General features: G+C 38.4%; 3 protein-coding genes across 6 annotated transcripts; 2 read left to right on the forward strand and 1 right to left on the reverse strand.

Moving 5' to 3' along the window:
* Positions 1-110: 110 nt before the first annotated feature.
* On the forward strand, positions 111-11,788 carry prmt7 (protein arginine methyltransferase 7). The gene is made up of 17 exons (XM_028028007.1): positions 111-329; positions 2,841-2,877; positions 3,202-3,351; positions 4,246-4,354; positions 4,964-5,076; positions 6,082-6,311; positions 6,383-6,563; positions 7,629-7,756; positions 7,854-7,992; positions 8,070-8,153; positions 8,238-8,285; positions 8,717-8,806; positions 9,749-9,910; positions 10,279-10,353; positions 10,567-10,727; positions 11,070-11,166; positions 11,288-11,788. The coding sequence occupies exons 1-17, from the start codon at positions 235-237 to the stop codon at positions 11,444-11,446; spliced, it is 2,058 nt and encodes a 685-aa protein (XP_027883808.1). The 5' UTR covers positions 111-234; the 3' UTR covers positions 11,447-11,788.
* A 131-nt stretch (positions 11,789-11,919) lies between these two features.
* ciapin1 (cytokine induced apoptosis inhibitor 1) lies at positions 11,920-17,883 on the reverse strand. The gene is made up of 9 exons (XM_028028064.1): positions 17,798-17,883; positions 16,234-16,396; positions 15,814-15,957; positions 15,248-15,327; positions 13,979-14,147; positions 13,798-13,874; positions 12,980-13,098; positions 12,689-12,770; positions 11,920-12,597 (listed from the first exon to the last, which is right to left on the reverse strand). The coding sequence occupies exons 2-9, from the start codon at positions 16,388-16,390 to the stop codon at positions 12,487-12,489; spliced, it is 939 nt and encodes a 312-aa protein (XP_027883865.1). The 5' UTR covers positions 16,391-16,396; positions 17,798-17,883; the 3' UTR covers positions 11,920-12,486.
* Positions 17,884-18,083: 200 nt separating this feature from the next.
* coq9 (coenzyme Q9 homolog (S. cerevisiae)) lies at positions 18,084-22,668 on the forward strand. 4 transcript variants are annotated; one of them, XM_028028028.1, is made up of 9 exons: positions 18,084-18,190; positions 19,230-19,422; positions 19,557-19,680; positions 19,944-20,086; positions 20,709-20,793; positions 20,869-21,075; positions 21,280-21,435; positions 21,615-21,668; positions 22,324-22,668. In XM_028028028.1, the coding sequence occupies exons 1-9, from the start codon at positions 18,133-18,135 to the stop codon at positions 22,357-22,359; spliced, it is 1,056 nt and encodes a 351-aa protein (XP_027883829.1). In that variant the 5' UTR covers positions 18,084-18,132; the 3' UTR covers positions 22,360-22,668. The 4 variants fall into 4 exon arrangements, with proteins under 4 accessions (XP_027883829.1, XP_027883849.1, XP_027883820.1 ...); XM_028028048.1 differs by having other exon boundaries at positions 20,869-20,973; XM_028028019.1 differs by having other exon boundaries at positions 18,101-18,199.
* The last annotated feature ends 396 nt before the right edge of the window (positions 22,669-23,064 follow it).

Below are 23,064 nucleotides of genomic sequence, written 5' to 3' on the forward strand. Positions count from 1 at the left end.
CAGTAATAATCTGAAGCTCTGTGCTGACATCTAGCGGTGAGAAAATATATGACGCCCTTTGACACGTGACATACTTTGGTCACGTGACCATAACAGCCAGTGACGTTTCATTCCAATATGGTGGCCTGCATGGAAGCAATGCAGTGTTCATATTCCTGCTAACTTTTAGGTTTGTAGTGAGTAATTCGACTAAATTTAGCTTTTTTTTCCCACTCCTTGGACGTCCTGGCGAAAATGAAGACCTTCTGTGGCAGAGCGAACCCGACCACCGGAGCTTTGGACTGGGTGGAGGAGAGCGAGGAGTACGACTACCACCAGGAGATAGCCAGGTGGGTCCGACACGACCGGGCGGCACTAGGAGCGAGGCGAGACGGGATGGGAACTGGCGAGGGGCCGCTGTGCTGCTGCTCTGATGATACAGCGACTTAAAGCGTGCATATGTGAACATTAAAATTCACATTAGAGAGGACATTGTCGGTTATATCTGTTAAAAAAAATCATGAAGCATTATTTAATAAAATGTTAAGTTGTGGATTCGAGCCAGCAATACCAAGCTTTGACCGGTTTTGCTTTGAAATGAGATAAGCAGAACATTTATTAGTCAATAAATAGTCAAACCTTGATAAAAGAAAGATGAATTAATTAAATATCAACTTTAAAATAGCACAACACTATAGAGTTAGTAAAAAATAAACATAATGTTAAATCATTCCAATATGGTGTCTGAAAAAAAATGTTACGTTACCAGTTGCAGTTTTTATTATTTGTAGAAAAAAAAGTAATTTTTTATTTCTTATTTTTAAAAGATCATTAAACAGATAGTTGACAGAAAGAGGTTCTGGTTCAGGTTTCATTCAGATCAAAACCGAGAGTGTAGGAGCTGATCACTACACAACTCTGGAAAAAAAATGTAAAGACCAGTTTCTCTGATTGTGCTCTATAGGTATATGTTCGAGTAAAATGAACATTGTTCTTTTATACTATGAACTACTGACAACATGTCTCTGCAATTCCAATCAAAAATCTAGTGTTTATTAGCAGAAAATGAGAAATGGTCAAAATAACAAAAAGATGCGGAGCTTTCAGAGCTCAAATAATGCAAAGAAAACAAGTTCATATTCATTTAGAAACAACAATACTGATGTAGATTTCAGAAATCAAGATTTAGTGGAATAACCATGAGGTTTTTAATGGGGTTCAGTGTAGTGGGCTCTTCATTTTTTCCAGATCTGTATAGGTTTAGAATGCCAATAAGATCCAAATTATCTTTGGCCACTGGATAATAATAAGATAATTTTATTATTATTTCTAGATGTAAAGTATCAGGTGAATAATATAGTGGAGACACAGCAGATCAGTGTTGTATAAAGTACTGAAATCTCAGAGTCAAGTAAAAGTATAAGTACCTCTCCAAAATATGACTTTGGTAAAAGTCCAAGTCACTGACTGAAATGTTACTTGAGTAAAAGTCTTAAAGTATCTGAAACTTCTTGTACTTAAGTATGGAAATTACTGTAAAAATGGATGTACTCAAGTAATGTAATGAAAAGTACAAGTAAAAAGTAAAACAAGGCAAATGCAGTTTGAATGACATTTTTTATATTTTGGTAAACTTGTCAAATACACTTAAAATAATGTACACAACCAAGTGCAGGCAAAATTAAACCTGCTAATAAATTGTTCCAGTTTTAAAGAGTAGCACATGTTAATGGTTTGTGGTTTTGAACTTGCATGCCTTTCCTATATTCGTTAAATTTAGTCTAAAATGCTATCGCTATGGCTTCTGTCCCCCTTGAACAGAGGAGTCTAGGTAGCCTGCTACAGTCAACATTAGGCCTCAGCTAAATACACCACGTATGGAACTGAAACAATGCCAAACAAAGTTCATTTATACAGGTAACGTTATGCTCAAGATTTCACAATACAGTAGTGCCTAGTGACCAAGCTATAGTTACTGAAACAGGAGGATTATAACCATTTCATAAGACGTTACCTCGATGTGTTTCTTCAAGTTGGACGGGGAGTTTTTGTAAGATAGAATTTCCACATCTTCGGGAAGGAATAACATACACTTCATGCGCTACGACGAATCTTTAACACCCACGAAAGAGTATATTGTGTTTAAATAAGGCCATGGGCTCTCATCACCAGCTGGTGGTTCCCCTGGAGCCGTGTCCGACGTAGTTGCAGTCGTTGTGGTCTCCGTCTCCTCCTCCATGTGGCTGCTGCTGATTGCGAGACTTGCTTTGTGTTTAATGGGAGAAGCGAAACAGGTGTATCCTACTGGTGGTGATGAACAAGCCCAGGCAAGCAGGCTACGGACTTTGCTGCAGTCAATCAGTAGGTGGGGTCAAAACACTTGCGTTTCTCTCTCTCGCTTTTTTGTAACGAGTAACTAAACCACACATTGAAAATGTATCGGAGTAAAAGTACGCAATTAAGTTCGGAAATATAGTGAAGTAAAAGTGAAAGTCATCAAAAATTTTCATACTCGAGGAAAGTATGAAGTACTCCAAAATATACTTAAGTAAAGTAGTGAAGTATTTTTACTTCGTTACTATACAACACTGCAGCAGATTATTTATGATGTCAAGTAATGTTGAGAAGGAAATATAATTCCGATTTCAAATTTTTCATTGATAGTTGGAGGCTTACCAGATCTATACGTTGATTTAAACAATATCTTGTATTCTTTTGTTCTGGATAAAACAAAAAAACAGACCCAAAACAGTCTGAATCTACAGGCTGGATGTCTAAAATGTCTTGATCGAAGTGTTGTGAGACTTAGACACTAAATAATCCTCCGCATTAATCTGTTGGTGTTTATGTTTCTGTTTCAGGTCCTGTTATGCCGACATGCTGCATGACCACGACAGGGTGAGAACTCCACACACATCGCTGCTCCCTGACTGCATTTAACCATCCATGTAGTGACTTCTAGTTGATTAATGACGACATAGATGGTCTCCATATGACGTGTGAATTTGAATCTGTTTATACCTCATCGTTTGGGTTTTAGAGCCTTTTTAATCATCTACAAACCTATTCTATCCAACTGATCTCATCAAAGATTGCCTGCATTATTTGACAAGGAAGTTAAAATCACCACGATTTAAAATAAATATTTTCTTATTAAAAGTGTGTTAAAAGAAAGTGGTTAGTGGTGTAAATGTTTGCTTGAGTAATTTTGCTCCCTTTCAGAACGAGAAGTACTACCAGGGTATCCGGGCCGCTGTGTCCAGAATAAAGGCTCGAGGCGAGCGAGTCGTGGTCCTGGACATCGGGACTGGGACCGGCCTCCTGTCCATGATGGCCGTCACTGCCGGAGCCGACTTCTGTTACGCTGTGGAGGTACAGAAATATTCTCCGTTTGTCCCGTAAAATGTCAACAATTGCAGCAGAAATTCACTGAAAGTCGAAGCCGACAAAAACAATTTCTTCATCATTTGACCTCTGATGTCATTTGACCTTTAAAGTTTTGTCTGTTCTTTATGCTTCACTGCATTTTGTGCTTTGGGTTATAATCCTGTTCAAAAAGTGCCTTATAAATACTGTTGACTTTATGCACTAAAAAAAAAAACACATGGACTTATAGTGGCTCAAACAGATTTCCAAACATATAGTTTTTTACTGCAACTGATATTTTAATATACCCCAGTTGCACATTGTTTTGAAGAGTATTCCAGACTTTTAGCTAATCTTTTTAGTAAATTTTTCTCAATCGTTTTTTTTTTTCTTTTTCTCATAATCAGAAATTTAAACAACGGCATTTAAACGGCATCACTTTGGTGCTTGAAAGAAGAAGAAGAAGAAGAAAGAAATTGTTGCTGCAAAAACACATAATGTGCGGCATGAATGAATTTTTGTTTCAGGGATTCCAGGTCAAAGTTTGCATCATTTTAGTTGACATTTGGGTAACAAAATGAAGTAGTTTCAGGGCTGAAAAAAAAAAATCTTCAGCACAGGAAAAGTTTGTGAAGTGAACAAAATATTGACCTGAAAAGGGACTAGAAAATTTCTGGTTCCTTAAACTTGAAGCATTTATCGGAAAATGATGAAGCACTTGAGTGAAAATGAGTGGGAAAGCAGCCAAGTCCAAGTTGAAAGAAAACGTTTTAAAGATTTATTGAGAACCACTGACCAAGATCACGTCAACACTTAATGACGAGCCAACAAGAAAAGCCGAGTGCTGCAGAAAACTTTGTTCTTCCTAAATAATTGTAATAAAACATGGATTTTCTGCAGGTCTTTAAGCCCATGGCAGAAGCGGCTCAGTGCGTCGTGAAGAAGAACAACTTCTCTGACAAGATCAAGATTATCAACAAACACTCGTCAGATGTGACGGTGGGACCAGGTGAGAGAGAAGAAAGCCATAAAATCCACATCCCTGCTGAATCTGCTTTACTGATTACTGATATCTAACTTGGAAATTCTTTTACACCTAAAAAAAAATCTAAGTTGTTAAATATAGTAAGGATGGTTACCATTGGATTTGTACATTTAATTGAACTCAATAACAGATTATAACCACTTTTATGTACAATAAATGTCCTTCCTGTGCCTTCTATTTACTGAATCTGTTGCATCGGCCAACCTTGGTGTTCAACATAAACTTACTTAAATTAATTAATTAATTGAATTGAATTAATTAGTTTATGTCATTTACTTTGTTTAGTTACTTTTAAACTAAGCTGACGAATGACTCACTTGTTATGTTTTTGTTGCATTTAAATTTAATCTCACAGGTTTAATCATGTTCAAATCTGTATTTTTTTTTTTTCTGGAAATATTTCCTGCCGATCCGCTCATTTAACCATAACTTCTCAAAACATTTTTGAGAACTCGTCGAAAGTTGTTTCTAAAAATGTAGGTGTCTATTAATTATTAGTGAAACCAAAAGTCATTTATTTGTTTTCTTTCTCGGGGGCTTCATTTTGTAAATATTCTGGTTGTGTTTTAACAGATGGGGACATGCATGAGAAGGCCAACCTGCTGATCACAGAGCTGTTTGACACCGAGCTCATCGGGGAGGGAGCTCTGCCCAGCTACGAGCACGCTCACCAAAACCTGGTCCAGGTTTGTCCAAAGCCTTTCAAATTCAATCCGCTTCTTCCCTGCTGCTCATACAGATAAGATGCAATGTATTTTTTCCATGACCGAAATGTACGAGAGGAGATTTAAGCTGTAATTTGTTTCTTCTCCCTCTCATACGTACATTATTCCCACACAAATAGAAATGGTATTAGTTTTAGAAATAAGTTAAAAACCATGAGTAGTTTCTAGAGAAAGTGCTAATTATTTTATTCAGGTAACATGAAATAAATTTAATAAAGCCTTTATATCATTTCATAAATGCTTTCAATAGATCAAATTAATAAATCTTCTTAATAGAAATATTTAAAAAATCTGTTGTTTTTGTTTATTCTGTTTTTAAAATATTTGAGAAAAAGAGACATACTTTATATACAATAAATTATAGTCATTGAAGATGCCTTAAAGTAGCGTTTTGTGCCCCTTTGGAAGCGTTTTTCTCATTGGTTCAAGTGTTTATATAATTGGCCAATGACTGTCCACCTTGTTGCAGAGTAAAGGTCGAGATGTGGCCAAAAATTAGTAAGATGTGATTTAATTTCTTTTCAACTTGTTTCATTTGGCCTCGTTGTGAAGAAATTAAGTATGTTTTTTTTTTTTGTATTTTGTTTGTATAAATATGTAAGATATTTTTAGGATTTGTGTTTTAAAACTGAAGCTTAGCACCACTTAGTAAATACACGATATGTTGAGTGAAATATTTGTGCAGATAGCTTTTAGAGCATTATGTGCATTTTTATGCCACCTGCTACTGGAGATTTATTTTTTAAATTCTTGTCAATGGCACTTTCCCTGTAGAGGGCGCTTGAAAAGTATTAAAAGATTTAGACCTCAAACTTATTTTTTTAATTTTGGACCAGATGAAAAATGTTTTCACCTTGGTTGTTTTATTCATCTGTCAGCTTTTCATTTAAACCATTTAAATCATGAGAAACTCTGTTGTGTCTACTGGATTATTTTTGGCTCTTCATGGTTTCTCTCTGTGTGCAGGCAGGCTGTGAGGCGGTGCCTCACCGGGCCACCGTCTACGCCCAGCTGGTGGAGTCGGAGCTGCTGTGGAACTGGGCCCAGCTGCAGCCAGCGGAGGTGGAAGGGGCCCGTCTGGTCCCGCCACCCGCCGTCGGCTGCTGTGCCGGCGCTCACTCGGTTTGTGACGTCCAGCTGAGCCAGGTCCCCCCCAGCAGCTTCACCCCGCTGAGTCCGCTCTGCACCATGTTCAGGTAGAAGCATCTTCTGCTTTTCTTGTTTCCAACACGCAGTCACTGCTCACACCTGTCTGCGTCCTTCCCAGTGTGGACTTCAGCAAACCAGTTAGCAGTGCCTTCCAGTCCCACTCCACCAGGTTCGTGGCTCGGTCCGGCGGTCGGGCTCAGGTCGTTCTGTCCTGGTGGGACCTGGAGATGGATCCCAGCGGAACCATTGTGTGCAGCATGGCTCCCAGCTGGACATATCCACAGCCGGCGAAGGCCCCAGTGAGTAACTGGTCAGAGTTTCAGGAGGCAGATCTGTCCAGAGCGACGACTCTAAAGCTTGTTGGGGGTAAAAGATGTGCAGAAGATTTAAGACACACGAGTTTAACAAACTGAGTTTAATTTGTTGCTGTTTCTTAAAGTGTGGGACTTCAAATTGTTAGTGTAGTGTATTTATTGATTTATTGATCACCTTTTTAGTCTTACCAGCTATTCGAAGTTTTTTATCGACAAGTTTTGTGTTTTTAACCTCCATTGATTGAAGCAGTAGAATTAAATGCTACACCCTCTAGTTAAATATTAATTGTTGGTGTGTTGTTTTTACTATGACTTTCTGTAATATTAATTCCCTATTGGGACATGAATGAATATCTGAATCTGAATGTGTGAAACTTAAGGTCCGGGGTCCAAATCCATCCTGCCATTGCTTTTAATGTGGCCCTCTAAACTCCAGAGTTCTTAAATATCATATCAATTAAATCAAATAAGTTTTTATTTGTTTACTGCCAAATTACAGATCAGCTCATCCAGTTTTTCATGATTATCTGGTGGTTGAAATTCATGCAAAATCAACAGATTCACACATGTTTTTGTGTGAATGCATAATTATGAGTCTATTGCAATTTTCCACAAGAAATGGTCAGAAACGTCGGGTTTAAGTGATGCTAACTCCCGCCTGCAAGTGGCAGCATTTCTTACTTCTATCACAACGCTCCCTCAGCCTCACTTAATGTCAAGTTGCAGTTTGTGGTCAATGTGGTGAGTAACAAATATTTTTAAAGTGCCCTACAAAATCAGTGATTTTGATTGCAAAAAAATCACAAAAATAATCTTAAGATCCTGGATGGACTAGTCAGTGTGAAAAGATGTACAATATTATTTAGTTTACGCAAGTCATTGAATGCAGACAGAGCTTTTCTTCATATTTTAACTGTTTGTTAATGTGCTTTATCAATACATCCTGGCAAAACCAGTCGTTTGAGAACATCTGTGACGTAGATTTGGCCCAAAATGAAAAACCAGCTTTAAGTTTCTCCAGTAAATCCGAGTCCTGCTGTTGTGTTTTAGTGGCGGGATCACTGGATGCAGAGTGTTTACTTCCTGCCTGCAGAGCGCCAGGTGGCTGAGCAAGAGGAGCTCAGTCTGACGGTCTGCCATGACGACTACAGTCTGTGGTACAGCCTCCAGCCTCACAGGTCCGCTTGGACAGCTTTGTTTTGTCATTACTTCCCCAATTAATCAACGTGTAACGTTTACCTCAGTTTGGTGAACCTCTCTGTCTCGATGTTTCAGTCTCCAGGACGCCCAGGCTAAGACCCCACCGTCTCGGCCGTGTTGCACCTGTCAGGCTCACCTCGTCTGGACTCGACCTCGCTTCGGTGAACTAAACGACAGACGGCGTACGGGGAGCTACGTCGCAGCTCTTCGCAGTGTAAGCCAACGCCGTCATTATGACCGAGTGTGCATGGTTGCGTTTGTGTGCGTTCATTAAAGCGGCGGTGCCTCCAGGTTCTGAGCGAGGACAGTGTGTGTCTCTCCGTCAGCGATGGAAGTCTGCTTCCTGTGTTCGCTCACATGCTGGGAGCCAAGAAGGTATGGCAGCTCCTGCAATCCAAATGTCCCTGCTCAGATTCTTGTATTAATGTGTGTTTTTTTTGTGCTGTTGTTCTGACTCAGGTGTTCAGTTTGGAAAACTCCAGAATGTCCAAGCAAGTTATTGAGGAGGTAAAACTACAGCGTTATTGTCTGAAGGCTTTTATTTGGTACCAAATGATGGGATGGTGACTAGTAGAGGGAAGACTTAATTAGCTCTTTGGCATATCAGCAAGCTTTGGAAAGCCCTGGTTTTTATTTATGACCACAATCAGCTTAACTCAGGCGAGTTGGAGCAGGAATGAATCCAGAGGCATTTGAAGAATGGAGATGCAAACTCCTGATACAGATTGTAATTAACCCACAATTTCTGGACACTTTTCGTTTTTTGTTACATAAGCCTAAACCAGGCGTCAGCTACCACTACACTCCAAAAAACCGTCTTTGTGGTCAGTCCTGCTGAATAAATTTTGCTAACGCTACCAACGCTACATAATCTAAACAGTTTTGGGTTTCTTTGTTATAGAAAAATGTTACATTTTCTGATTAATTTTGCTCTGCAGATGTTGGAAGCCAACTCTAAGAAAGGTGGGGTTGAACTGCTGGAGATCAGGCCTGAACAGCTCACCAGTCAGGACCTCAGAGGAGAGCAGGTACCGCTTTCAATGATGATCACACCCTGCAGCAGAACATTTAATTTATTTGATGATTTAAAAATAGAGCAAGAGGATGAAAACAGTTTTTTTTTAATCAGAAATGGCATCTTTCACACTGATCTGCTTCTCTGAACATCAAGCTAGTTCCAAGTTGGAAAAGTAGGGAGTTGGAAGAAGTGTTGTGTTGTTTTTAGTATTTTTATGAGACCTAACCTCCAAAAATACAAAAAATACAGGTGGTTGAAAGTTTTTTAAGAAATAATCAGAATAATTTTATTAAGTAAATCACCACAAAACAGTAAAGAAGTGTCACTTGGACTGGGATTTACTTGAACAACCTTGTAACTTCTAGTTTGTAATTGTTGGGATTTTTAAATATTAAGGTTAAATAATATAGAGCTTTCTTCTTTTTATATTTCTTAAAGCAATTTCTGGGAAAACATTTTTACATTTGTAACAAATAGAGATGAACTAATCAATTGATCAGAGAGCAAGTCATATGATAAATTCATTTTTATTTTTTATTTATTAAATGGATAAAAACGCAGATCTCCCATATTCATCGTCTTCCACTTTTTTGGAGTTTAGTAGAGATCTAGGTACATATTTCTTTTGATGGATGAACAAGGGTAATCTTGTAATCTCTCTTGAATCTTGGATTCAGGACTTCATCAAACAACCTGCAGTCATTTTTTCTCTGTTAGGTGTTTTAGTCCTCAGATAAAAAAATAAAGAAGTTTGGGCTAAAATAACAATGAGATCTCAAATAAAAACAATTTGCAGCTCTAGTAGTTAGTTATTTTCTGTCCCAATTAAAGCAAAGTAATCAAAAAGTAACTTTATTAATGTTTTATTTATTTAAAATAACACATCACAAGTTAAAGACCCGGTTATGTTTTTAAGTTGATCATCTAAAACCTGGTGTTACTTCTCCTGCAGATTTCTGTCCTAATGGGGGAGCCGTACTTCAGCACCAGCCTGCTGCCGTGGCACTCCCTGTTCTTCTGGTACTGTAGGACGGCTCTGGCGGGCCTCCTGCGCCCCACTGCCACCATCCTGCCCTGCTCTGCCTCCCTGCATGCTGTGGCTGTGGAGTTCCAGGTCAGACAATCGAGCGTTTGACCAAACATCATCCAAAAGCCACACAAGTTGTTACCAGAACAATTCAACTTGTATACACAATTACATTTCAGTTTGAGTCGTAGAAACTTCATGATCTGATGCGAGCGTGCGACTCAGTCATTTAAAAAATGTAATTACTTTAAAGTTATTTTAACATGCTAGTATTAAATGATATCTCTGACTTGTATAATTTTGAGCTCATTCCTAATAGAGCCGTTCCTTTGTTTCCTTTGAAAGGCTTCAGGTATTTCCGTTTTTGCTGAAAACTGGCAAGATTTAAAATAAATTTCAAGCGAGTCCATTAAGATTTCAAAATAAATTATTGTGTTATTTTTGTTTGTTGTTAGGATTTGTGGAGAATAAGAGCGCCGTGTGGAATATGTGAAGGCTTTGATGTCACTCCCATGGATGAGATGGTCCAGGTAAAGATTAAAGTCAAGGTCAAGCTAAAATGTAACTAGTTATTTATTACTAGGGTGATGTTTTAATAATAATACTACGTCAGGTGTTTTTGTATTTGAAAATGTGTACCTGTGTCTTTAAATCACCCATGAGAGGAAAAAACGTTTCTGAGCCAAGTTCATAAAGCTGAGCTGAAGTTGCAGAAGGTGGATTCAGGCTGTGTGTTTCCACAGCGCTCTCTGGATTTCCGTGAGTCCCGTGAAGCAGAGCCCCACCCGCTGTGGGAATATCCATGTCGAGCTCTCACTCACCCCGCTGCTGTCATGACCTTTGACTTCACACAGTGTGTCCCTCAAGAGCCAATCAGCAGCCAGGGCTCGCTGCCTTTCATAAGGTAGAATCTGCTTCCTTCCTTAAGACGATACAAATGGAGAATCAGAAGAATGTTTGTGTGTCTACGGTAGTTAAATTATTATTATTTTATTTAAAGCACTTTTTCATTTACGTTACTTTTACTGAGTAGCTTCATATTTCAGATAAGGAAGGTCTATTTTTCTTATGCGTCATTTTACTAACTACTGCAATAAAACAATGCTACCTTCAGCTTAGGGGAGAAAATGTTTTTTTGAGACGGGTTTGTTTATATTTTAGTTTAATTTTCTTCTTCTGCTGCTTAATTTGTCCAGAAGTTAGCACTTGGTATTTCTATTAAACTGCGTTTAAAAATCGGTTTCAGGACAGGTCGATGTCACGGTGTTGCTTTGTGGATGGAATATCACCTGACTGATGATGTCACAGTCAGTGGGGGTCTGACTCAACCAATCAGTGAGCAGGTACCTTCCTCTTTTGTCATCTGTACAAGCATATCAGGGAACACTCTTTAAAATAGTCTTTTTCAAATCGTTAAAATTTGTCTGAAATCTGACGGCAGGTGTTTTTCTGTTTTCCCTGCAGGGGGACTGCGAGTGGAGTCGACACAGGAAGCAGGGAGTTTACTTCCTGAGGTCAGCGTGGGACAGTTTAGGTGACGGCAGGACCGGCGTGTCGTACAGCTTCACGTTCGAGCCCAGTTTAGGAGACGTCAAGATGGACTTTAGCATCACGGGTCACTGATGTGAATCCAAAGCTGACTGAAAAGGTTTTACCTCAAGTCTCTTATTTAGAGCATATTTAACAGTGTGTTTACTATTGCTGTAATGACAGAAGTTACCGTTTGCCTTTTTTTTTAACAATATGTCAACATCAGGAATTCTCAGGGCCGAACAGGCTTTGATATGGAGACATAAAAACCTCCTACACAAGTTATCCTCCAACAGACCCACTGTTGTCTTGTTTTATAGTGAAAATCAGACATGGACTTGTTTCTGTAAACTCCTAACTTTGCACAGACGAAGAAAGCAAAGTTTGGAGCACAAAACAAAAAAAGAGTGGAATAAAACAGAAGTAACATCTTTAGGTGCCCTGAGAGTCAAAGAATTTTCTATAAAGAAGATCCTCTGGTTGATCTGACAGGCATACACACACTGCTGGCAACAGCAAAGGACGACAAAACCTGAAGTATCAGAGCTCTTAACACATTCAGTGGATTAAATTCAAACAGTCTTAAGTTTATTTCTAATAATGACAGAAAGTGAAATGATGACTTCATATATAAATAAGCTTCAGTTCGACAATTTCAGTGCAGCTTTCTGCGTCTCTACGTTTTGATGGAGATCACTGTTCCAGCTTTGACAATGTCGGAAGATGATTTAAACCCCCAAAAACATTTCTATTCTGTGATTAGTTTTAATGAATGAAAAAAAACAGACAACTGAGGTAAATAGTTCCATTACTAGATTGCCAGAAAAGATGCTGGTTTCACTTGCATTTTCTTTTGACCCATAAAAAATCTGGCATCCTCTTAATTCAGGCACCAGATCGCATAGATATATTGATTGCAAATTTAAAATTTTGAACGAGTTGTTTAGGTTCTCGCTTGTTAAACAAACTACTCTCCTGTAAATTGGTCGTGGCGTTACGGTGCCTCATGGGAAACAACATTGCAGTGGCATCAATGAGGACCCCCAGAGGGGCTGACGAGTTCTGGGTGGATGGAAACGGAGGAATGTTAATGTCCTGAAGCGTGAGCAGCAGAGATGTGGAACGTTTTGGTTTCAGGCATCCGTCAGCGTGTTGTTGTCCAGGACGATCTTCTCCCCGGGTTTGAACGCTGGCATTCCCAAGTACGGGCAGCTGGCGCAACGGAAGGCATCACCAAGGTAACACTAGCACAAATAAAATACATCAATATTATTTTAATTATTTGGAAACAGAAGTCGACATTTTGATTTTATTTTATTTTTTTACACTACTCACACTTCCACACGCAGACTTTGGTAGGTTAGTTTTCTGGTTCTCTTTGCTCTCCTGCTCCAATTCTTCAGCAAGCCCACATGTGCTGCACAATGACAGAATATACTAAATCATCTTAAAATATTAACAGTCTGAAACGACGTAGTGAAAATATATCAGATGTAGATAGAATAGGACCTCAAATCAGTATGTCAACTGAGAACAGCCCAACCTTTGACCTCTCTGACCTTAAGGCTTAGAGATTGAAGTGAAAGACGACCTTGGAGGGATGGAAAACGTAAGGGGGGACCTTACCAGTTCTTGCAGGCTTTTTTCTTGCCAGTTCCTTCTCCGCAGCTTGAGGCTTTAAGAGAAGCTGGGTCCGGCTTCTTGAGGTCGTCCTCATCGAGAAGAGTGTCAGAGTCCAACAGATCCTGCAGCAAACGGAGCAGAGAGGGGACAAACCGCATCAAGAGGCTGCAGCTAGATTATACTTTTAATGCTCGGTTTGTGGAAATCGCTTCTGATAAACTAATAAATATGTTGCTATAATATTGCACAATTCTACATTAAGTTTCTATTTAACATCAAACAGGCCTCTCAGTAAAATGACTCATATTTGCCATATTATATATTTCACGTCTACACTCATCTTAGTTATTGTTGGATAATTAGCTTCATGTCATCACTCTACATTTGTATACTGTAAGCCTCTTTCTTCTATTTGGTTCTATGTTATCCATAATTGTCTTAACTCAACCCAGGAAGGTTGCTGTGTTTACATACAGTATTTTCAGCTTCTCTTTCAAACAGCAAAACAAGTCAGAAACTGAACAGTACAATAACATTAATGAGTCACTTAAAAATACTCCAAAAATGATGTTCTTCTTTTTGTGCAATTAGGATTTTCAGCTGTTTAAACCCAGTTTTAACAAAATGTCATTAATAAAGTTCAGGCTCTTATTTCCAATACAGCATTTTCTGATGAGATTTCTATCTGTCATTGTACAAGCTGGATAAAGCATGCTCATTCAAACGGCATGCAGCTCCTGGCTTGCTAAAACAACTCGTTTACCACAGTTTTAGTAATTTCTGCAGTGGTTTTTGAAAAATCTAACTGCCTTTGAACTCACCACATCGTCGTCATTCATGTCGTTTGCTGACAGCATCCACATTTTCTTAGTGTTGGGATCCAGAGCTAGTTTCTCTGCTAAACACACAGATGTTAACATTTATAGACATTAAAATGAACAAATGCTGCTAAAGCTGGTATGAAGATGATGACTGAATGACAGACCATCTTTGTAAACTTACCAGGCTTCTGTGTTTTTTTCCCAAACGACAGTTTGATCTGGCTGGAGGATCCCACCTCGTAGTTGGGTTTGGAGGCAGATATGCGGACTCTAGTCAGAGTGTTTCCTTGGTAACCAGTGGCTGCTCTGAGGGAGCTCAGCGTCTCCGGGCTAAGCTCTGTTTTACTGACCTGAATGAAGAGACAGCAAGAGGGTCAGCAGATCTAAGAGGGGATTAAACACAGATAATCTTGTGATTTTTTTTTTCAACCTATTTATTATTTAGGGGTGTACCGTTAGCAGATTTTTCCAGACTGAGTACAAGTTTGAGTATTTCAGATTAGGTACTTACTGATTCCAAGTAGTTAACAAGTTGGTGCTAACACATCACACAATAACTTTTAAAAACACATTTACATAGAACAAGCTGGCTTTTCTTCTTTATAAGCTCAGAGTCCCAGCTGACTGATCAATAAAACATGACATACAGTGTTGCATTCATTTAAAACACAATTAAATAATAAAAGATTTACATTTTTTACAGGTTTTCCTGAACATACAAACACCAAACATTTAAATAAAAAAAAATATAAACTAAGAAAACAATCAATTTTAGCCCCGCATATCTATGATAGCAGAATTTTATGCTCTTCTTCATGTTTCTGGAAGAAGAGCACACTGTTGGTTACAGTGTGGTCGTGCTGTGCTGCAGCCACCAGCATCACACTTTGAATGCATTTGAATTCATTGTTTACCTTTATCAAATCACTTGTGTTTTATTTAGGGCCACATTTCACCCCTCTTCTTGACAGTCTGCTTCTTTTTCTACTATCTTTTGTGTTTTTCTATAAATTTCTCCAGACTACAGATATTTTCACTCCCTCCACCATCTAACTTCTCCCACCACTATTATTAATAATGACAAAAATCAGCCAAAGAGTAGAAAGAAAACAATAAAAATTCAGATGCACGAGCTAACTTACAAACAACTCACTGTTCCACTATCTTTTATCTCTTAATCCAGCCACCCTGGAGTTGACCTACATGGTGAGAACTTGCAGAGGGAACAAACTTCAGAAAAAAACGAACCAAACGAGGTTTTAGCAACAATGTAACCACCAAGCCACTGAATTAATTCTAGTGACGGCTTGATTTTCTTATTTAAACTCTGTTTCATTCTCTTTGGAGTGATGGCATCTATGTGGCTAATAATTCTACCATGTTCATCTCCAGTATAATCACAATAGATAATAAATTGGAACATTTTACGGAACCCTTGCTTTTCACGCACCTCTGTTACCGACATGAAGCCAGACAACTTCAGAGCCGACATGAGTTTCTCTGCAGTCCTCATTGTTTGTGCTTCTGTGCCTGTAACACAAACACAGTTCATTTAGAGAACGCATAACAAACAATAACCAACCTTGGGCTTTTTAGCAGGACTGTGTTTATAAAAGTTGTGCTGTACTTCTTCTGGCAATCTAACATAATTCCTAATGATTCTGAGGCCTACACCATTCTCTCATATTAACAGTATAACACATATTTAACACCTTTTAAGACCATTATGAGTGGAATTTAAACCTGTATCATGTCAGATATGTACAAAAAAATTATTTTTGAAAATCATATATTTATATTGTAGTAGTGCTAAGCTTTTTAGCACAGAATGAATGCAGCACTGCTGCATTCATTCTGAGAGGACTGCTTTTTATTTTTAAGTCAACACTGTAACCCCCTGAATATTTCAGACAAAAATGGCGGACAAAAGGGTTTCTGGTGAGGCTAGGTCAGCCACAGTGACCGTACTCCCAATAAGACACTAGAAAGCAACTTGAAAGGAATGATTCATCTTACCTGTGACTGGTTCATCCAGGAGCAGCTTCCCACCAGGTCTCAGCACTCTGACCATCTCGGCTAACGTGTCTGGACTGTGGCTGTAGGAGCAGTCGGCCAGAAGACAGGAGAGCACCCAGTCAAAGGAAGAAGCTGCATGAGAGGCTGTGATGAAAAAGGAAGAAATACTGTAAGAGTTTCTACTCATGCCTTCAATAGAAAAATGTTATTGTCTAGCCCTTGTTAGATTTTTTTCCATATATATCTGATTTTAAGATATAAATTCCGTTGGAACTCAAAACAGGGTAAACTTTACTAAAACACTTGGCCATAATCTGGATGTTTCAATACAGAATAATCATTTTAAGGAAGAATACATTGATGTTTCAACAATTAAGCTTAATTGGGTTGAATAATTAAATTGGTGGGCAATTGACTCACAGAGTGACAGTCTCTCCATGTTCTCCACTGAGATTTTTCCATCTGCACCTACTGCTGCCCCAAGTTCCTCAGCATATTGCTTCAAGGTTTCTGGTGTTGACGGCTGAGTCCACACCAGCAACACTTTGTCTCCTGCTTTGATACCGAGGTCGGCCATGATTTCCTGGGGAAAGATTAATCAAAATTGTTAACATTTTACATTTTTCTTTTAAAAAACGTGATAATTTACAAATCCCTGCAAAACAAAATACTTGAAAAGTTTTCTAAAAATAAGGTAAGGTTAGATCACAACATTTAGGACTGAGCCTGAACCTGCAGATTGGGTTTCAATTCTTTATATGTCAGTACCTTTAATTATAATGTTCAAGCAATACAGAAACAACACAAAGGTAGGCAGTATTTATACGTCAACAGAACAAAATAGCGGGAGAGGAAAATGACAGGCTTGCTGTTCTTTTCCTTGATCTGTCAACATCGTCAACCACCAATTTTACATCACGTGACCCTTCGAGCTCAGACCAGTATCCCAACGGAAAAAAACATGACTTTTTCAGGTCACTCCATCAATTCCATTATTTCATGAAAAGTTTAATTATAATTAACCTTTAAAGATTATATGTGACCTTTAAGTAAGTACATTTTTCTTTGTAAAAATAACCCCTATGACTAAAATATAAACCCTGGACTTTCTCAAACTTTCTCAGTTTATGGTTTTATCTTTTGGGGTTCGATATTTTTTAAGAATTGTTTTATTATACTTAGATGTAAAGCACAGACTCCCCAACTAGACACCAGTCAGGATCCAGATCAAAATGAGGATGTTTTTGGCTCCAGGTCAGTTTTTAGATTTCTGAACTCCAATCTTGCGAAAGGCCTCAAGCCTGAAGTGTCTTATTTTATAAACAAATACAGGAGAGTGTGCACACTTTACATTTCTACTTCTCTCTAGCAGCACCCAGGGTGCCGTTTGGGGTTTCCAAATTCTGTATATATAAAAAAACAAATAATAATAATTGCATACTTTTTAATACTGCTCAGATTTTGAAAGATGGGAACTAGAGAATGACACTTATCCAGTATATATCCCGGCTACAGCTCAGAACCAATGTGTAAGTTTTAAATACGGCTTTAGTGTTTGGTAAACATTACAAAATTATGTGAATCATTCACTCTGCCCTTAAAGTGGCTAATTTACAAATCAGCTAATAACCAAATAAAACCTTGAAGATGAACTGACCAGTTATCTAGAATGTTCTCTTGTGAACTGTGTAAATTAAAATCCTCACTTGGTTTAAACCTAATACTTTTAGTACCAACAATGAGCCACCAAACTTATCTTTGGTGAAAATCTTTTTTTACTAAAAACCGACAGTGACGCAGTTTGTAGCCGTTAGCGACACTTCTGAGGTTTTTTTTGACACGTTGTTTAGACAGTGAGAGCCCGGTAAAGTTCTACCCCCAGGAACAACAAATAAAGGTTTTTAGTTATCTATGTAAAATACCTCCAAGAAGTAATATTAACTAATTAAAATAAAAACTAAAAGGATTTTTCTCAGTGACTCACCTGCTCTTCTCACGGTACTTACACAAAACAAGTCGCCTAAGTGAATTGAAGCTCAGTGTTTCCGGTTATTAACTTTCAAAATAAAATCTTTTTTCAAAAGTTTAACATTTTAAAGAATTTAATCCAAACAGAGATAATGTGGTGATATATATTTATTACTAAATATATAATTATTCTTTTGCAAAATATTGTGTTTCATGTAAAAAAAATTGAGTAATATTGAGTTTAATTTTAAGTTGTTTTGGCAGTCAAGTTTTGTTTTAAACTAAACTTCCGGTAAATTTGCGTCGCGGTAAAGTGACGCAGCTGTGAACCTCCCAGTTGTGCAGCTTGTCATGGCGGCGCTTCTGAGAGGACTGCGAGCTGGCAGGCTCCTCCGAGGGCTATCCAGCGGTAAGACAGGCGAGTTCTTGCTTTGTTTCACCGCAGAACGCCCAAGAAATCAAAACACGCCTCCAAATCTTTCTGTGTCAGTTTTACATTTTGAAAAAAAAAACCTCAGAGTTGACGTTATCTAACCGAAGGTGATCATGAAGGACAGTAAACAGGTTACCTTTCGGTGGCGTACGCTTTATAAAAATTAAGAATTTAAGTAATAAAATCAGGCATATGTTAATCGTGTTGCAGTGCATTGTAAGCATGTTAGTCTTTACAGCTGAGGGGCGTGTTTTTCTGCAGTTATGGCAAGCGTTGTTTCTAATAAATCGGCTAGATATAGCTGAGTATACTTGTTTATTTTCTTGTTTCATGACAAATTTTCAACGGCTAGCACAGATGCAGATATAAGCTGGACTATGTCAGTATTTATATTTGAGATTAATTTTAATTTAGAGGAGTCATTCGGAGCAACAATAGAGAAAAGTAGAATAAAGCTTTGTTTTGTCTCACAATAACTAGGGCTGTTGTAATCGAATATTTTAGTAATCGGGTAATCTATCGATTGTTCTTACGATTAATCAAGTAATCGGATAAAAAATAAAATTAAACATTGGTAAATCTAACATAACAGCAGTATTACTACCTCATATCAACATCAGTCCAATTTTTCCCATTTGAGCTTCCCTAACAATAACTTTTCTGTAGTTTAGAAACTAAACTTGTAACAATAATAGCTCACTTTCTAAGTTAACCTGAAGAAAAGTTACACAAAAATCTGAAATTATATTCAGTGTAATAATAAAGTAATACTGAAAATACAAACACCAGCCATCAGAAAACAAATTTAAACAAGAGTATTTGTTTATGTGTCATATTTAGTTGCTGAAATTCAAAGACATATGTGGTGAATGAGTAACCTGCTTGTTCAGTGTGCTCCCCAGTGTGAGCAACAACATCCCAGCTCAGACTTTTGTTACCCAGTAACCGTTCTTAATGAAAAACCCTAATAACCGAGTTGATTTGGAGACTGAGTAAAATCTCTGCCCTCCTCCAGTGGTCGCTGCACCGACATCAACAACCCTTCAGTGCAGCAGCCTGAGACGAGGCTTCCACTGTGCAGCACTGAGACTGAAGGATGAGTCCAAATCTGAGAAACACTCTGCATCTTCGTCCTACTCCTCGTCATCATCATCATCCACAACCCACGATGCGTACACCTCCCAGCAGGATTCTGATCCAAGCAGCGGGTCAGTCATTAAGAAACTGTTTGCGAGTTCTGCTGCTGTTCCACCTACTGAGCAGTCTGTCTCCAAATGCTAATTCAGACAAGTTTAACTTATTGTGCATTTGTTGTAAACTATTACTCTGGGTTTGCACAAAGTGACCAGGAGCAGGACGAGGAGTATGAAACGGAAGAGCAGCTGCAGGCTCGAATTCTGACGGCGGCTCTGGAGTTTGTCCCGCTGCACGGCTGGTCCATGGAAGCCATCTCCGCTGGTGCTGAAGTAAGGTTTAAACAACTTCCATATTTACTTTTCATTTTTTACTTCTTCTATCAGCAGTTAAAATGTTATCTTGACTTATTTTGAATGTTTGTTTTTTCAACACAACAACTTTTTGAAGCAGTTGTTTAATTTGAGATTATCTGGATTTAGACTAAGTGCAACAATTGGAATTAACAGGAGTAAATTTATTAAAATATTTTAAAGGCTTCAGGTTATCTTTCAAGGGTCAGCTCATGTTTTTGTTGTTGCTGTGCTGCCCCCAGGCTGTGGGTTTGTCCTCTGCTTCCACTGGGATGTTCACCAACGGAGCAGGAGACTTGGTCCTACATTTCATCTCCCAGTGCAACTCCAATCTGACAGAGATCCTGGCTGAACAACACAATCAAGTCCAGCTGGGTCAAGTCGAGTATGTATGCACAACCTCACTGTGCATTTCAGAAATAAAACCTTTTAGAGTCTGCAAGAGACTTGAGACTTTACTCATTGGCCGGACAGCTCTAAATGACAAGCAGAGCTGCAGCAGAAGGGTTTAGATGAGGAAATTTTAATGTTTTAGAATGAGCTAGTCAAAGTCAAACCAACATACATCAAGTTGGGTATGTATGTTGAGACTTGAAGATTAATGTTTTCATGCTATCTTGCTTCATTGAGCTGCTTTGCAAAAATGGGGGCAAACATTTTAGTCTCTAGATCGGCAAAGCTGATGGAGACACACCACAAAAAACCTGCAACTGTAATTTGAGCAGAAGCTGGTGTTCCAAAGTATTATCTCAGGAAGGCTGGATACACATGTATGCCACACAATTTTTAGATATTTTCCTGTAAACCTTTTTGAAACCTTGCAGTCTCTCCCTTCCACGTCACTATTATGCATTACTTTGGGTTGATCTGTCACATAAAATCTAATTTCCGTTCAGTGAAGTTTGTGGTTTGGATTTGAGAAAATGTTCAAAACTTATAGTATACGTACTTTTGTGAGACTTTTGGAAAAGTAAACCCAAACTCCCTGTCGGCTATTTTTGTTGCAGACCAAAGAAGACGGCTGACTTCCTAAGAGATGCAGTAGAGACCAGGCTGCGGATGTACATCCCCTACATGGAATCCTGGCCACAGGTAACCAGCAACACTCACTCCCAGCAGAAACGGTAAGAATTACATTTCATCTTTTTCTTGCTGTTGTGTCTGTAGGCGATGAGCATCTTGCTCCTTCCTCACAACATCCCCGACAGCTTGAAGCATCTCTCCACCATGGTGGACGACATCTGGTACTACGCCGGGGACCGCTCCACAGATGTGAGTGGATCCTCCCACCTTCGATCCTCCTCTTCTTCTGCTCATACCTTCCTCTCTCCCTTTCATCATCACCCTCACAATATCCGGCCTGCTACGTCTCAGGTTGCCTCGCCCATCACCAAGCCAACTTTCACGTCTTTTTTCTATTTTAATTCTTCAGATTTCTGAACCTCACTCTTCTGCATGTTTCTTTGTATAGTTTGCACCTTTTGTCTTAATAAATGGTAAATTCATATGGAATAATAAAGTCTATTTCTTCCTCAACAAAATGTCAAAGTTATTTTTCTGTCTGCCTTCTGTCTGAAGATGAACTGGTACACGAAGCGGGCAGTGCTGACCGGTCTGTACAACTCAACAGAGCTGGTGATGCTGCAAGATTCCTCTCCGGACTTCCAGGACACCTGGACCTTCCTTGATAACCGCATTCAGGATGTAACCAACATGGCCGTCACGGCAAAGCAGGTACAGAAGAGTTGAGGCAGAAAACGTTCAAGTTTGATCGTTCAAGAGAGGAATCTCTCTCTTTTAGTAATGTTCTGAGTTTTCTCTGCCCTCAGTGGGCAGCAGAGAGAAAGTGTGAATGAAGTAAAAACCAAAATACCTGTTTGGACGACGTGGCATAATTTTCTTTTTCCCTGTAGATGCAGTTGACTGGTGAAGCTGTAGCACAGGGTCTCATGGGAGCTGCAGTAACGGTGAGTTTTCAGGGTCTGTTTTTTCTTTTTAATCATCGAATAAAACTACTGTAATTGTCATGGCTTCTACTGCACATCTCTGACCTTTCCTTATTAATGGACATTGGTCTATTTTTCAACTGCTAGACTTTTCTGTAAACATCCACATTTGCCCACATGATGGCAGCATTGGATCTGCAAAATTGCCTCAATACTGCAAATTACAACACAGCAGTAGAGAAGGAAGAGGTTTTTTTGTTTTTTTCAAAGTATCATTTGAATCACCTTTTCTCACTCTTCCTCTTTATGCCCTGGCAAGAGCTTTTAGTGCAACAAAAAACAGGCAAGATGCCACCTTACCATACCACCAGCTCTGATAAAAAGTTTTATGATTGCATCTCAATGTATTGGAGAAAGTACATTTTTATCCCTATTTAAGAAAATTCTCCAACAAACCGTCTGTGGACCTGTCATCTGTCAATTACTGCATTTATTTTGGAGCATTGCACGTGTAGGCCTTAAATTAATTAGTGTTCTTTTTTATCATGCTGAATACTATATTGAATTATTTTTAATACTTCCTATTAATATGAGCGTTAGTAGCTTTGTATTTAATGATAAATGTAAGCTGATCTGAAATAAGGTGACCCGTTTTTAAAATATGTTGTTTTTTCAGTTGAAGAACCTCACAGGACTGAACCAGAAACGATGATGTGAAACATTTCTGAAGCACATGAAGCCCAACCATAATGTCATGAGCTGAGGATGGTGTGTTTTCTGAGAGGGGGGATTGCTCTTACCTTTTCAGTTGTATGGTATGGCTGAAGGAATTTCACTATTGATTTTAAGAACACAGAAATACCTGATTTGTTGAAAGTCCTCTGTATATTTCAGTTCACCTTCGGTATGAGTGGCTTTCTTTTGTTTTACTCAAATAATTTTTTTTCTGTTGTATAGAAGTACAAGAACAGATTCAATTTGGTTGTGGAGTCGTAAGCCAAATAAAGTAGTGTATATTCAACACATGTCTGTTGTGATTTTTATTACATGTGTAGAAAATAAATCATTCCTTCTGTTTTAAAAAAAAAAAAGCTATTTCTCTTTGGTTTTAGTTTCTTCACAGATGCAAGTTGAACAATAGAACCATGCAGCTTAGTGTCCAAATTAGGGTTGTAACCGTGATTTTCTTTATGTAAATATATATATATTTAACTTTACCAGTTCAGTAGTTAAAAATATTTACGTCTTTATGTTGCGAGGTTAAGAAAAGCAGGGGAAATTATCTCTTTGAAATAAGAGCCTAATATTTTTTCAGACTAAAAGGAAAATCAGTTACAATTTTTTTGTTTTGTTTTGTTGTAGAGTTTTAACCTCAATCAAGAACTTAGAACAGCTGGGGTCTGCAACCTAACCTAAC

This window comes from Xiphophorus couchianus, chromosome 2 (assembly GCF_001444195.1).
Source record: "Xiphophorus couchianus chromosome 2, X_couchianus-1.0, whole genome shotgun sequence".
In the NCBI taxonomy this organism is placed as follows: domain Eukaryota; kingdom Metazoa; phylum Chordata; class Actinopteri; order Cyprinodontiformes; family Poeciliidae; genus Xiphophorus; species Xiphophorus couchianus.